Genomic DNA, 16,210 nt, shown 5'->3' with positions numbered 1-16,210 from the left:
AACAGTGCCTGCCTTGAAGTCAGGCATCTGGTTTGAGCAAGTCGCCCAGACTCCTAACGTGTGAAAAGGCAGGCTCCTCTAGAGGTGGATCCATCCAGTCTCGGACAACCACCTTGGGAAAGAACGTGCTGAGCTTGGCAAGGTGTCTAAGAGGGAGCATGTAAGAGCCCCTTTGACAAGATATTTAGACAGCTAAAGATAAATGAGGCAAGTCCCATCTGCCATTCCTACAGGAAACTGGGGATGATATTCCTGCCTGGACCTCTTGGTTTTAGCTCTCCTTCTGCCTTTCTGAAATACTTGCAGCTTTTTCACACATATTTTGTGTTGTTGAGGATCCACAGCAAGACGCGGTTTCTACTTTGCCATGTCCAATGACAGCGCAGAAATAGTCAGTGAAGTCTCCTCCTATATTAAACCTAAACAGGGAGAGAAAGTCAGATTTAGTTGCACTCCTGACCTAGCTGGGTGCAATGCAGTATCACTTCCATGAAAGACAGAGTGGCCCCTGGCCTTGCTGCTAAGCTATATTATTGTCAGTGGGATTAGAAGCTGCCTTGTTGGAGTCTCCTTCCCATTCCTCAATTTTCTTCCCCAGACCTCAACAAAAGCATATGGGCTATGCTTTCCCCTCCAGAGACCTTCCCCTTCTTTGGTAGCCTCCATTCAATGGTGCTGACATCACACTTTTTCTTGTCCCTGCGTGGTATATCCTTTCTTTCCCCGCTGAACTCCATCTAGTCACATTCCTCCTTCCCCGCCAGAACTACAGCTGTGTCCTCTCTTGCCATCCTGATGTGACATGCCTGTGTTCCCACGTGACTTACAGGCTCCCTTTGCCTTGGCACAGGGATGTGCTGAAGCACCTGAATCTCAAGGAGTCAGGTTGCTACAAATTGCAGTCCTTGATCTCCCTTGTACTCCCTGTTGTTGGCTCTGGGTTTTTGGTGGGTTTTTTTAGTGTTTCCAGATCACAGATGTTGCATCACAGTGACTTGCTGGAATAAGCTTACATGGCCCTGCTATGTTCCACGTTGTTAATCCACTTCCACTTATTCTCGCTCTTCGAGTATGTGAGACCAAGTAAGTAGTAATGACCTTTTGATCGTGAAAGAAGATAATTCTAGAAAGGAAACAAACAATGATGATACATTAAAGTTACATTTTCTTCACCAGAGGTACACAGAAAGCTTAGTGCTAAATAGCCAAGACAGAAAATACAGTGTGCATCCAGCCACAACATCTCTTTCCACAGCTTCAGAGGCTGAATTTTTCCATTTTTATTTAATCTCTTCTCTCTTCCGGGGGCTTCTTAGGAATGGACTAAATAGAATAATACACCTGTGATACCATTAAAGCTATACATTGTAGTTAGCCAGGTGTGACTTGATACCTGGAGACACTTTTCTATTCTGATTGTGATGGGAAAACCTTTTCAGTTTTCGTCAAAGCAATGCCTCTCAAAAATAAGTGTCTGTTTGATTTGCTTGGTCTTGCTTTGTGTCCTAAATCTCTTTAAAACATAAGTCACCTAGGCAGAGAGTTTGCTTCTTCCCATGGGAGCATGCCTGGGGAGAGAAGCTTCCAGATGCAAGACTTCAACCACCAAGATGCATCTTACTGTGAAGGTGTTTACTATCATAGAGAGGTACCTGGTGTATATGGCTAGCATTAGATTATAGACCCCCAAAGACATCCAACATGAGAAGACACAAGTGTAACCCATCAGCCCTTTGGCATACAGGTCAAGCAACCCTAGAAGCAGCCCCACGAATTCAGATCTCACCAGTTCTTTGCTGTTGTCAATGATCACCAGGTCTGAATTCATGTCAGTACATTCTTTACGGGAGGCATTCCAGTCATTTTTTTTCATCTCTTCAGAAAAGAAGTAGCATTTTCCCCCGTTTTTTTCCCAGTGTTGGGGGCAGCCTGCAGGAGGGAAGAACAGCTGTGGAAAAATCTATGTTCACACTGATGAAAGGACCCCATTACAATAGAAAGGTAAGAGAGTAAGTCACAGCCAGAAAAATACCTGTGCAGTCCTGCTTATAATTTTCACCAGATGAACAGGGAGGTCTGCCAGTCTCTGTAGCTAATACCAGCCCAAGAGTCACTAGGCATGAGTCAGAGAAGTAGAATCACAGATAACATTATCCAGCCTTTTAAATCTTTGCTCAGGAGATAAAGAGAAATGGTCAGGGCAAAAAGCAGCTTTCAGTTTTGAAAAGTGATTCTCCCCCTCTACTCCGCTCTGGTGAGACCCCACCTGGAGTACTGCGTCCAGCTCTGGGGCCCTCAACATAACAAGGACCTGTTGGAGCGAGTCCAGAGGAGGCCACGAAGATGATCAGAGGGCTGGAGCACCTCTCCTGTGAAGACAGGCTGAGAGAGTTGGGGTTGTTCAGCCTGGAGAAGAGAAGGCTCCAGGGAGACCTTCTAGCAGCCTTCCAGTACCTGGAGGGGCCTACAAGAAAGCTGGAGAAGGACTTTTTACAAGGGCATGTAGTGATGGTACAAGGGGCAATGGCTTTAAGCTGAAAGAGGGTAGATTTAGATTGGATATAAGGAAGAAATTCTTTACTGTGAGGGTGTTGAGGCACTGGCACAGGTTGCCCAGAGAAGCTGTGGATGCCCCAACCCTGGAAGTGTTCAAGGCCAGGTTGGACGGGGCTTTGAGCAACCTGGTCTAGTGGAAGGTGTCCCTGCCCATGGCAGGGGAGTTGGAACTAGATGATCTTGAAGGTCCCTTCCAACCCAAACCATTCTGCCATTCTATGATTCAGGGAGGCAGGGACTGAGTGATATAGTTTTGTTGGTTATCCAGCAGCTCCTAAACAGCAAAAGGGAATTGCCCTTACTTAAACTGCTAAAAATGGAGGGGTATTTGAAAAACAATACACGCACATTTGCTACAATGCTGTGATACCAAAGGGATTGTTATATTCATGTCCATCCACCTAGCCACGGGCTCCCCTGTACTAGCATGAGACAGTAATCAGTTCTTCCCTCTGAAACAATAATGCAGTGCTGACCAAGCACTACTTTTAAAGAAGATGAAAACGTGAAATGTCTCTGGCCTTGAGAACTCATCCTATGAGTGTACAGGATAAGGTTGTTTGTTCCTGAGATGTCAGATTCTTTGTTTGTTTTTCTTCTGAACAAAATCTAGACACTCCCCCACCCCCCTTAAAAGGCAATCTAACAGGCTTCTGGAACCTGTCTTTTGAATGACAGAGGATTACCTACCTAGTTCTTCTTCATAGGTGGTTTTTGAGTCAGGCTGGCTGCTTGCAGTTGGATGGTCTGGAAATAAGAATACAATTTCTGCTTTGAATGGCTGACCATTTTGCCATACACTGTCAGAGCTCTTCTGGACCTCTTTGACTCCCACCATCACCCCACACAGAATGCCTACTCCTCACCTTTTTGCTCCTCCATTGAAAAAAAAAACCCTAAAACTGTAGTACCATAATACGGAGCAGATTTCCAAAGAGCCTAACTCTGAAACTTAACAAAAAATGCTCCGCTCATTTTTAGAGGTAAATGTGGTGTACCGTATACGCGTAACTATACCAATAAGAAATAAGAACTGTCTTTGAGAGATCAGCGCTCAAGCCAATCTGCTCTTGGTTAAGCATGCTCCCACACAGCTTGGAGCTGCAGTCACTGTCTGCTCCTACCCCAAACAACTGCGGGGGGGATATTCAGGCAGAGCACACCTGTGCCCCAGCTGGAAGTTGGTCTAACAGTGTTGCTCCCCTAGACCAAAATAAGACAACCGTGTTCATTTTAGGTTTTAAAGCAGATACCCAGGCTGAAATAGCCTTGATTTCCCTCTTTCTTCCGACACAATGGTTGTGAGGGATTTGTGCTCCACAGGAGGCTTCTGACTCCCAGAAAAAGGGACCATGGAGGGAGGCTTACAAATTTATTTTTATTATCTGATGACCAGCTAGATTGCATGAATTTATCACAGAGAAAAAAGAAAAAAAAAGTTTTGAGAGGTGAGGAAAGCTGCTGAGGCCTCAGATGAACTAAACTTATGCTTAGTTTACTAGAGAAGCTCATGCAATTTTTGGGTATTTTTCATGCCTTCTCAGGGTTTTGGTTTTATCAGTTTAGAAACTCCCTCAAGAGTTTGGATCCTGTTGATATCAGGGATAAGGAGGATTATGTTGTTCCAGCTGGCTCTGTGTAACAGTAAGAAAATCTTGATATTCTCCCAGATTCTCTGCTTAGGAAACTTTGGCATTAAAGACAAAATAGCCCATGCCATAAATGGGTTCAAGTGGCTGGGAGTTAATAAATTGTCTATAACAAAGTTTAAGGAGGCATTTTTGAGGTTATTTGGAGTTGAGCAATGAAGGGATGAATAATAAAAGTAAGGAAACATTAAACTAAAAATTGTAGGGGTAGAATTCTTATACTTGAAACCAGAATTGATAAATTCCTTTTAAAAAAAAAATCTAGAAAATGAGAAAAAAGATTGAATTAAAGAAAGTTCTAAGAAACTTGTACCAGAACAGCATGAAGCATGAAAGAACTGACATGTCTGCAGGCTTCATACTAGAGGCAAATGATAAAAGAACCAGAATATTAAAGGAAGAACTTTGTTTACAAGCAGTAAGCTCAAAAATAAGATGAGGGAGAAGAAGCAGAGTAGCAGTTAGATTAGGTGACACCTAATCTCTTCTGGACATTGAAAATTGGTAATGAGAGGACAGATTACTAGCCCAAAGCATCCGAACTGCAACTGTCAATGAGGAAGGTGGCAATCCTGAGCTCTTACTTTCCTTGGGGTAGAACCACTTCCCTAGTACTTATGCATCCTTACAGATGCAAGACCCTATAGTGCAGTAGGAATGATACCTTGGAAGGGGTTCAGCCCACCAGAATGTAGTCATATAACTATGCTGACAAGAAGTAACTATTGAGTTTGAGAGATGAGCACCTCTGCTACAGAGAATCCGTTTTTGCCTTGTACCCACCTCTGGCAAAACCAGGTTATTTTATCATAAATGTAGCATCTCTTCTTCTAACACATTTTATGTAGCCAAATTTTTATTGACACAAATCCTGAGGAGCGTTTGTGCCCTGATTGAGTATCTTATCCCAGTAAGATATACAGTTTTCAAAGAATGCTGCAGAAGTGAATTATTTCCTCAAGAAACAAAGAATACTGGCAAGGCAAAGGTTTTCAGGAAAGGGAATACCTTTCACTAGGCACACTTTTCCCTGTTGTGAGAAATAACCTGATCAGCCTTTAACATGTGGGGTTTTTTTCTACCAACTCTATCTCAGAGATTTCTTCATAGCCAAAATGAAGCAACTTTTAGCCCTATGATGATCGTAAAGAGAATATAGAATTTTTTTGGCTGGCAACTAAAAATACCCCTAATGGCTGAAATATCCCCTCAACTACTACATTAAATGATTCAGTAGAATACTCGACATTGAAATAATTAACAAATATATGCTTGTCTTATACAACATATCACTTCTCCCCACATACCTTGTTTCAGTTTTATATATAGATCACCAAGGTTTCAGAAACCCCACTGCCAAAAATGTCCAGAAGGGTTTCAAGGACCACCAGAGACTCCAAAATGAGCAGTGACACAAATCTCACTTTTAGTATAAAGGATTAATCAGCTCCTTCCGTAAGCCTAGAGCCAGACAGTGAGTAATGAAAGGAAATAAGTAGGAAACAACAGTATTATTTTGGGAAAAGATTATACTTGCTTTCCCAGAAAACAGAGCCACTGGGCCAATTTCCTCTATTCTGTAATTTTGCTCAGGGTTCCCAGCACCTGAAGGCACCTATGATTTTCTAGACTGTCCTCTCTTTCTTTATAGCATTAGCTCTAATAAAGAGCATTTTAAATAATACCTTACAGAGTCTGAGTGTCTTATTTTACCGGTATCGTAATGAGCTGGCATCTCCTGGTGCAAAACAGTTGTCGAACTACTCTTTTACAAATTGCTGAAGTATGAATTGTAAAAGCTACTGTAGACTTCAAAACCACCCTGCCTAGGAAGTCCTACTAATCCACATTTCTTTCCTGATAGCAAGCAAGAACTAGATTTTTGGACTTGTGAGGAAAAAAGTTGCACTGTAGCACCTACAACCAAATGCTGGCAATGTATAATATTGTTTTTACATTTACAATTCAAAGATCTAAGCCCAATTTTGTGGAGACTAAATTGTATGACTTGCCCTGTTCCTCTTAGGGATTAACTTCCAATATATTGGTGTAGGAGAAGTTGAGTCTTAGATATCACTATAAAAAAACAACCCAAGGAAAGGTGTATGTCTGAACATTTGTAGACAAAGGTTCTTAAAGCTCCAGTATATAGAATTACATCCAAATCTGTATACAGAGATACACATGATAAAGTATGCATAATATTTGCTAGAGTGTTAAACCAGATAATCGTGGTGGAAATCATGAAGTTAAAGCTGAGGACTGAGAAGCTAGAGAAGCAACCACATGTTTGGAAAAGGGGAAACAGCATTTACTCTTCAGGAAAAGTTCTCAAAAACATGATATGAACAAATATCAGGACCATTTCATTTTAGAAGGTGAAGAAGCTGGGTTTTGCCTAAAGCCTGAGCCTGTGGGTGGAAGCTTGAAGTACGGCTTGTAAAGATAGCCTGAAGTCCTTAGTATATAATAGTACTGAATACTGGTAATAAAGCTACCTAAAAGAATTTTAAAGCATTTATCTCTGTGAAAAATTAGAAATTAAGCATACTCGTATGCATTACAAAAATGAACACCACCCCACCGATTCTCCTACTGGATGGAAATCAATTTACAACACAGAAACGGTGGGTGAAGATTTTCTTCTGGAATATTGTCACCTTTAACTCTGAAATCTGCCTGAGAGATTCAGACAGCAGCATTACTGAAAATGGTTCAAAGGCACCAAAACCTGACAAAGCAACGTGTTATTTTCTAATTGGAAAAACTTAACGCTGAATTTTACTGTGCTTTAGTCATACGCTAATTGGGAACATCAAGGCTTTCTTTGCCTTTTACTGAACCCCTAGAGCAACAAGGAAAAATAAAAGACAAATCGGTTTGAAATAGTATGTTTTTCATGCATATATGTATTTATGTGCATATATCTTGAGGCTGGTTGTCAGCTCCTGGTTTCAGAAAAGAGCAAAATTTAATTCATATGAAGGAGCATTTGAAACAAAGTCAGACCTGCCTGTTCTTGGAAGACCGGCTCATGAACTGCAGAGCCAATTTTTTACTTAGTAGGAGTTAAATTTTCTCTCAAGAATCAAGCAAATAATATGACACTACTATAAAAATCATAAACATCTCTGGTGACGTTCCACTAAGTAAAATTGTTGTCGTTTTCATGAACAGAAACAGAAAATGCCTTCTGGCCTGCTGAGCTCTTGTATGATGGAGCAATATCAAGAGGTGATAATTTAGTTCATTTAAACAAGCTGTTCATCAACAAGGGTATATTTGGAAAAAGAAAACCGTATGGAAAACTCATATAAAATTGAAACCTAGGAATAAACCAGTCAAAATGGCAACGGTTTTCATTTGGACTACAAGGGAAAACTCTATGCTATTGAAATTAAAAACTCATTTGATTTAGTTTCTCAAGTTTGATCTAGATCACATGTTTCCTAGGAGTATTTTTTAGGTTCACTGCAGCAGTACTGAACACAATGAAGTAACTATAACTGAAGCCAGACCTGAATTGAAGTCTAATAACTCCTCATTCAACTCCTGATTTAAAGCTCTATTAAATGCTGGTAATTTCACCTTGTTATGTTGTGTTGTTGTGGTTTGTTTTTTTTTTTTTTTAAATTTTGCCCTTCTTGTGGTATTTTACATTTTATAAAGGTCAGAGCACTATCAGACATCTGTCTTTTACTCTTTGCCTTGAAAAAGAAAAAAACTGACCTCCCCCTACCCTATTTTTTAAGTTCCATGGATCAAAGGTTTTGGCAACACTGTCGGGCAATTCCTGATGGATCTTATTAACCAGGTGCCAAAGATTTCACCAGAGGACTTTGAGACAACGTTGAACAGCAATATCAATGACCTACTGATGGTAACCTACTTGGCAAACCTCACACAGTCACAGATTGCTCTCAACGAAAAACTTCTGAGTTTATAAAGAACCTTCTGCCACCCTACACTTCAAAGAGCTTGAAGAATGAGCAGATACAGTTTTCTATGGTGTTGTTACAGATTTCCTTGGACTGTAATTTAATTACCTAGATGACTTGGTTTACATCTTTATTTCCATTGCCCTGAAAAATCCCTAACATGGTTTAGGAAATGAATGGGAACGGCTGCAGTTTAGTTGAGCCCAGTATTTTAAAATGGAATACGTGAATCTTTTGTCTCCTGGGTTTATCTACTTGTATAACAAAATGCAGATTTATTGTAAGAACGTATTTGAAATAAAAGTTCCATTGTAATGGCAAGAATGGCTTCTGTCTTTTTAAAAAAAAAAAAATTCAGGACTAGAGGAAATGGCCTCAAGTTGCGCCAGGGGAGGTTCAGGCTAGATATTAGGAAAAAGTTCTTTACTGAGAGAGTAGTGAAACATTGGAAGAGGCTGCCCAGGGAGGTGGTAGAGTCACCCTCCCTGGAGGTATTCAAGGAGCGTGTGGATGTGGCATTGTGGGATGTAGCTTGATGGACATGGTGCTGTGTGGTGTTCGGTGGGTTGTGGCTTGTTGTTGTTGTGTGGCGTGGGTTTTGTGGGTTTTTTTTGGGGTTTTTTTTTTTTTTGTTTGTTTTGTTTTGTTTTTTTCCAGGTTGGACTCGATGATCTTACAGGTCTTTTCCAACCGTACTGGGCTTTTATTTGAGTAAGGTGCAAACAAATTCCTTTAAGTTGTGACTTAGCTACCTCTTTCAAATCAGCTTTTATCCATATTTATTTAAAGATTGTTGGTGTTATGGACACCTTGGTGACATGATACAAGATCACCACCTTGAAATATTCTCATAGATAGCAACCAAAATACTAATAGGCATTATCTAATCTTGACTTGTTTCTTCAAAACATTTGTATAATAAATCATTTATTCTTTGAACATTGTCAGTTTTTTAATTGTTTTTTTTTCTTTTAAACTTTCAAACCACTTGACTCTATTATGGATTTCCTCTTACAACCACAGCTGGCTAAAAACTAGTGTCCTGTGCCTTCAAACTAGCCTTCTGTTGCTACTGGTCTTGAATGCCCTGACTTGGATGTCAGTCAGTGGGTGAGAGTCACAAATTAATCGCAGTTACTACATTTTTAGCAGGACTTACACATGAGTATCAGACACACCGCTAAGACCAGTAGAAGGATCATCACAGCAACCAGTACAGTGACACGTGTTCTGGAGCAACAGCTTTTACCTAAAGATAGACAGAAAAAATAAAGATCAGGGGAACAAATGGAAGAGGAACCCTTCACCTTCATTCAAAGATGCCCGTTTCAGGCTCACACTGAGACAAGTCTTTCAAGTTAGGCAAAGCCCTTCGGTGCTGTTCCTTCAGAAGTTTGCTCTTCTTGTAATAGATATGCTGTGGACACATTTTTTTTCCATCACAGACAGTCTGAACCTTTCCACCATTGCCTAGAATACTGTGTTAGATTCTGCTGCACCTGATATCAGAGTGAGGGGCTCACTGAAATCCCTAGCTGCCCTCTCAAAATACTATGAAAGCAAAAAACAATCAACCTACCAGATGGAGGTCCTGCCATGTTATACTCCTCAACAAAGCAAATTTTTCAGAGTAGTTGAACTGTCTTCTCTTTCTGTTTTGACTGTTGTTTATGGGCTTTTGTTCAGAATTTACTTCAAGGGGATCCTTGTAATATTCATTAGTCTGTCAACTCAGTGGATACTGGCCGGGTGCTATAGAGCACAAGCAGGTCCAAGAGTGGACAAATAATATGTTCAGTGGCTGACTGGACTCATCAGATGCTGAATTAAAAGGTAAAGGAGAGCTTTCTGTCTCTTCCTGCTTCACATGTCTGCTAGAGTATTTACTTACCCCTTCTGCTATATTTGAAGCTTATGGTGTCTGTGTGACAACTAGGACCTGAAAATCAAATTGAAGGGGTTTTGCTGCTATTACCCCTGCTCTGTAAAGTAAACAGTTTTAGATAAGTGAGGAAGCCATCCTGAACCTCCATGCTAACTGTAGTCAGTATCTGTTCTGTCTGGCAACCTCATTTTCACACCTACTTGTGCATTACTATTTGAATTACTGAAATGCTAAGAAGCTGTCATACTTAGTATAGTATTAAACTAGACTGATTTTTAACCAGTCTTTAAAAGAAGGCAGCACTCAAGAAGAACTCTGTGCTGTCAGGTTTTCTGCCTGAGGAGGTTTGGTCAGGAAACAGTTGCACCCTGAAAACATGTTGGTTGCACTAATCAACAAATCTATTTGATAGGTGCAAACTACCTACTGATACACTAGTCCATGGGGTTACCAACAAGACTGGGAAGGGTGGAAAGAAGTTTTAGTGGCAAAATGGAAGCTTGTAGGAAGGAAGTTGGTGACCAGGAATCCTAAGGTGGCAATTCCAGAAATGGTCCCAGTACCCTACACAGGACTGGAGGGGGAAATGAAAAGGCAGCATTTTAGCACCTGGCTGAGAAGATGGGGTAAGAATCCAGATTTCTGATTCTTCAGGAATTTGGGATACATCTGGGGCAGAGTGTCCAAACACTCTGGAGTAACAGATTTCATCTTAACTATAAGGGAGTCAAGCTGCTGGACATGACATCTAGAAGATTTTAAGTAAATCTGATTAAGTAAATTAATTTAAAAATTAATAAGAGCAAGCTGGCAGGGGCTGAAGGTTGTAAGTAACTCTTAAAATTACGAAAGGGAAGCTGACATGGGCTAATGAACAGTTTAGGGTGATATTACTGTTAGGTGTGACTTCAAAACCACTGTGTCCTCAGGAAAAGGAAGGGTCAGAGTATAGAAACAGTCAAGCAGAAAATGCAAAACTGACTGTCATTTCAATAAAGCGTTAAGAAGCAAACAACAGCTATGGCACACCTGCTTCCACACATATACTAGAAGTCTGAAAAATATGATGGGAAGACCTGCAATGTCCCACCCTAGACTAAAATACTCAGATGTCACCTGAAAATGGGTGGCTTCTGCCATCTGAGATACCCTCGGGTATCAGATAATTGCACAGACCTGGAAGATGTTACACAGGACCTCCAAGAATCTGTGGCCTTCCAGATTTGCATACTGAAGCCAGACCGAATGTCCTGATGCTCCCAGATATCTCTGGACCCCTGTGGTTAGGTAACTGGACAGCATCCCAATACGCTAGCCATAATGAGGAAGTGGTTGAAAGGAAGAGAGTCGTCATAGTACTAGACTACATAAGGAAAAATAGTGTGCTAATGGGTAAAAGAGGGGAACTACAGGAAGGAGAGGGCGCTTATTTAAAAGAAGTTAAAAGGACTGCTAATAGAGAATGAAATCCATACAGGCAGACCATATATTATTGAAGGATAGCATCCTGGCAACACACGGCCAATACAAGGCACCTACTAGGAATGATCTGGGAACAGGCAAAAGGAAGTTGACACAGATTGTTAACTTTCTATAGCTTGTAGACATTAAGTGAAGGAAACAGAAAGTATCACAAACCCTGGGACATCAAAGGGTATATATAAGAAAAAACAATGAGACGGAAAAGAACTTGAAAAGACTTCAAACGTGTTTTCAAACACATGTGTTTCAAACACATCAAGAGAAGGTACGTTGCTGGAGATCTGTAGGCCACTGAATGGTAGGTTATCCAGGAAACAATCAGAAGATAAGGTCATAGTAGAGAAGCTAAACTAATCCCTCATATCAGGGTTGACTGAGTAGGAACTGGGTAGATCTTCCATTTCAGTGCAGTTCCTTGTGAGGAGCCGCATGAACTGGAAGAGGTACAGCTCAAACAAAAAAAATGGATATACTAACAAATTCCAAGAGACATTAGGTGTGAGATAGCTGGATTACTAATGCTGTTTTGCAATTCCACTCTCAAAGCTATCTTTGCACCCAGGCACTAGAAGGTAACAGATCTAATGTGAATTAAAAATAATAAAAATAAAAGTTCTAGAGGAGATCTGTGAACTTCAGGTCTTCTGTCCTGACCACACAGTCATGGAATCATTTAGGTTGGAAGCAACCTTTTCAGATCACCTAGTCCAACTTCCCTGCTCAAGCGGTGTCAGCTAGAGCAGGTTGTCCAGGACCATGCACATTCAGGTTTTGAATATCTCCTAGGATGAAGACTCTACAACCTCACAAGTTAGGAATTTTTCAGAAGGAAAATGAACAAAAATTAGGGATATTTTGTCTGCCACATGGTTTTATAAACCCATGATTTGCCTCTACCTTCAGTGGTGCATGCAGTTCTACTACCCCTATTGCAAAAAGCATATAGGAAAACATTCAGAGAAGGGAAGCAGTAAATGACGGTGTGGACTAGGGTTCTGTAATATGGAAGAGAGATGACTAAGAAGCAGCTATGTCAGAGTTATATAAAACCCTGAGTGTCATGGAGATCTTGGATAGGGTTTGGGTGCTTACTGTCTCTTTCAGGGAACATCAGCTGAAACTAATAGGAGGCCAGTTCAGAGTGAAAAAATGCAGCTGGTTCTTCATGTGATGTTAAAAGGAACTGTGGATGCCCTCATCAAAAGACGTTACAGAAATCAAGGCTGTGCATAGAACCAAGGGGAGATTGGGCAAGTTTGTAGAAGAGAAATCCACTGAGGTTACATAAATAGAAACACATCTGTCTGAGGAAGTCCCTGAGTAGACGCATGCATGTGAAAGTATTACAGGAAAGTATCATATACGCCTACCCTCCTCTTACTCATGTCTAGTTGTTCACTTACGCCCACTGTTGGAGACAGGAGGCTAGGCTGGGTGGTTTCTTGGTCTGGCCCAAAATAACCTTGTGTTCCTATACTAGCGAAGCTGACAAGTGTTTAGTTGCATATAATGCAACACATCGACTGCCCCCTGCTCTGGCTATGTAAAGCAGACAGCTGTATCTCCTGCCTCCCATACAGTTTTATATCACTGCATTTTCGAAAAATAAAGAACAGCCTCGTCTCCTCTCATTGTTTACATTCATACCAATTTAGCAGACAGCTAAAAACTCACCGGACGTTGTGTAGCTAGCTGCAGCATTTGTATCTAGGGATTGCACTTTCACTTCTGCATATGTAGAACCTAAAACCAGGCAAAAATAACAGAGAACAGAGAAAGCTGCGAAACAACTTAAATGGAACAAAACCGACTGAAATGATGATAAATGCTAAACACGTGACAGCAACTGATTTATGTGACTGTGTTTAACTATGCCCAAAAATATTTTTGTCCATTGCATTCACACCTTAGAGGACTTGCTATAGGCAGAAAGAGATCCGGTTTCTCTTCAGTGCAGACAATAACAGAGGAGACACGGGCACATGCACACACATTTTAAATCTAAACAGAAGTGGAGAAAAATGTTTAAGGTTGTCTGATTGTCTTACTCAATTCACATCTGTATGTGGGTGGTGAGAATGGCTGCGACATTGAAGCAAACCTGAAAACTGCAGATCATGCTGATTTTGAAGGGGTTACTAGTTAATGATAAGATGGTGAGAAAAGTGAAAACTATTCTAACATCTGCAGATAATAAACACAAACAAGTATGGAAGAAAGCATGGAAGGAAGGAAGGGCAGGGACACATATAAAAGGGGTAGAAAGTAAGCAATTTGTAATTTTATATGCAATTTTTTTATGCTGCAATTTTATAAAACATTCAAAGTCATCCTGATATACAGCACTGAGCCTCTTTGTTTCTGTCACCATACAGAGTTAATGTCTTCTATGAGTTTAAGTGCATTCTTCTGGCTTATGGAATTAATATAATTCCTTTGTGAACATTGCATTTGATCCAGGGAATCCACTAAATAGCAAACTGGAGGAAAAAGAAAAGGCAGAAGCCAGTGTTTGAGCTCTTTTCTGTAAGATATGCATAATCACTGGGAAATATTGTGCATAAATTAAGTGAACACATAGAAGAAAAGAGTTGATAGGGGGTTTCCAGAAAGGCACAAGCAGAGAAACATAAAAATGCTATTAAAACTGTATAAAAACTGTAAGTAGGAGTAAATGGATTAAATTAATAGGAAAATGGAACTTTTAATCAGGTGGCATGTATTGTGGGTGCCTGTCAATTTAGCCATGAAGTAATCTGCTGAAAGAAGTGATAGAAACACTGTTTCTTGGGGCATTAGAAACTCCAGCCATCCGAAAATAGATGCCAAGGGATCACACTCTATGCAAAATGCAAGCACAGGATGGCAAGAAATAGAAACTACTATTTCTGTCAAAGACATAGTAAGGTTAAAAAGAAAGGGAAGAAAAAAGAAAATGAAACACAGAGACAAAGTGTATGAAGTCTGTTATTTTAGGATGTAATTTTATGCAGATATAGCAAAACCAGTGCAAAATTTTGTTCAATAATTCTTAGTGCATTAAAGAAAGATAAATTTTAGGTTAGGATTTTGCAAAGTCATTTACACCAAATCAAACTAAATCTGTTCATGAAACATTTTATGCTTGATTTATTAGACAAGTAGTTTGTACAGACAAAGCCAGGGGAAGAAAACCCCGAAGCAATGCCTACTATGCTCAGCAAGCAGTAACAGGCCACGAGTGAGACTGCTTCAAACAACAGAAACATTAGGCACTCAATCTCCTGATGGGTTTGCTGCAGGAATCAGAGTCTGCCACATGAGAACACGCTCGGTTCGGGACCATATGATGTTCAGCTGTGGAATGATCTCCTAAATTGATAAAGACTACTCTTAATATCACACAAGAAAGTCCCTCACACTTGCACCTTAACAAATGAAAAGTAGACCTTTTAACAACCCCTCTTTTTTTTGGTATAAAACCTACATGGACAACCCACCTGTGCGTTTTTCACAGCACTGGGCCTCACATTTCCTTCGTCCTCTTTGAGGCTTTGGTGCTCTCGCAAAATATGTGTGAGGGAGGCTGAAGAATACAAAGAAAGCTCAGTGCAGACCAATTGACCTACCTTGGACATCATTGACCTTCTGTAGTCCGGGCCTGGTTGGTTCAGTCAAGTTCAAGTCAGTGTAAATGAGATTTTCTGACATGCTTGCTCCCCCTTCTCCTTTTTTCCTCTTGCTGCCGTTTTTAAAACCGTACTCTGGACGGAGAACAAGTCATAGCTCCCTCCCCTCTCTAACCCTCAAGAGGAAGTTCATTCCTCTTTACAGAGACTCATAATGAGCAGGGAAGCCTACTTCTAACTGATCTTTTGATAGCAGCATGTTAAATATAAGGTCGTGGCCCCAGTGTGGTTACCTTTGTCGGGAGGTGGTTCTTTGAGTTTTCAAATCTTGACAGTCTGTCCCCTTTCCCCACGTTTGTCTTTTGAAAAGACAAGCTTTATTAAGTGAAATGGAAAGGAGAAGAAAAGTACAGAGATTCAGAAGTCTGCCCCAGGTCTCAGGCTGGACCCACGGCACATCACGGGGAGCAGCCCTGCGGAGTCCAAAAGGCAGGGCTCTCAAAAGCAGACATTGGAAAGCATGATATGTTTGCCCCCGATCCACAGAGAAATGTACTGAACGCTGCTGAAAGGGGACCCTGCCACACTTCGGGGGTCTGTCATGTGTCTGCAGCTCTTCGAAACCAGAACCAAGCTGACTTGCTGTGTCCTGAGGAATGTGGGGTTTGTGCAGCTCAGAAACATGTTCTTCCCCTCTGAAGGTAACTTCTGACGGCAAATGGGGATTCATAAAGTGGGATTGGCCCAGCCTGTTTCGGAAAGGGAGAAGGGTGCTTAGTATGCAATGGCAGCAACTAGAATAGGTTAGTCTTAACAAGACAAGCCCTAGGCTTTCCAGGTTTTTAATCCTCGCATGACTAATGCTTTCACAGAGCAGGAGGTGGCAGCTATGCCGACATTGTGCTGTGAATCATTGTTAGAGGAAATACCCTAGCTCATAGCAGCGTTTACCAGTTGAAAATGCCGGATTTAGTTTTTGCGCTGACAGCAGATGTAATCTGCCGGGAGAAGCCCAATCACCCAGCCTGATCTGCTGGTTGATGGCAGGTTCAATACGAGCCAGCAGCGTGCCCCAGCAGCCCTGGGGGGCAA

The 16,210-nt window shown here is 41.0% G+C and overlaps 1 protein-coding gene across 1 annotated transcript; it reads right to left on the bottom strand.

The window, feature by feature from the left end:
- Positions 1-271: 271 nt before the first annotated feature.
- On the bottom strand, positions 272-15,200 carry LOC132316917 (C-type lectin domain family 5 member A-like). Its single transcript, XM_059816727.1, has 8 exons — positions 15,119-15,200; positions 13,185-13,253; positions 9,303-9,392; positions 3,247-3,303; positions 2,033-2,113; positions 1,787-1,929; positions 1,014-1,123; positions 272-419 (listed from the first exon to the last, which is right to left on the bottom strand). The coding sequence occupies exons 1-8, from the start codon at positions 15,198-15,200 to the stop codon at positions 272-274; spliced, it is 780 nt and encodes a 259-aa protein (XP_059672710.1).
- Between the last annotated feature and the right edge of the window lie 1,010 nt (positions 15,201-16,210).

This window comes from Gavia stellata, chromosome 4, assembly GCF_030936135.1.
Source record: "Gavia stellata isolate bGavSte3 chromosome 4, bGavSte3.hap2, whole genome shotgun sequence".
Taxonomy (NCBI): Eukaryota; Metazoa; Chordata; class Aves; order Gaviiformes; family Gaviidae; genus Gavia; species Gavia stellata.
The sequence above is the reverse complement of the archived record's forward strand: the minus strand, read 5'-3'. Positions and strand labels throughout refer to the sequence as shown.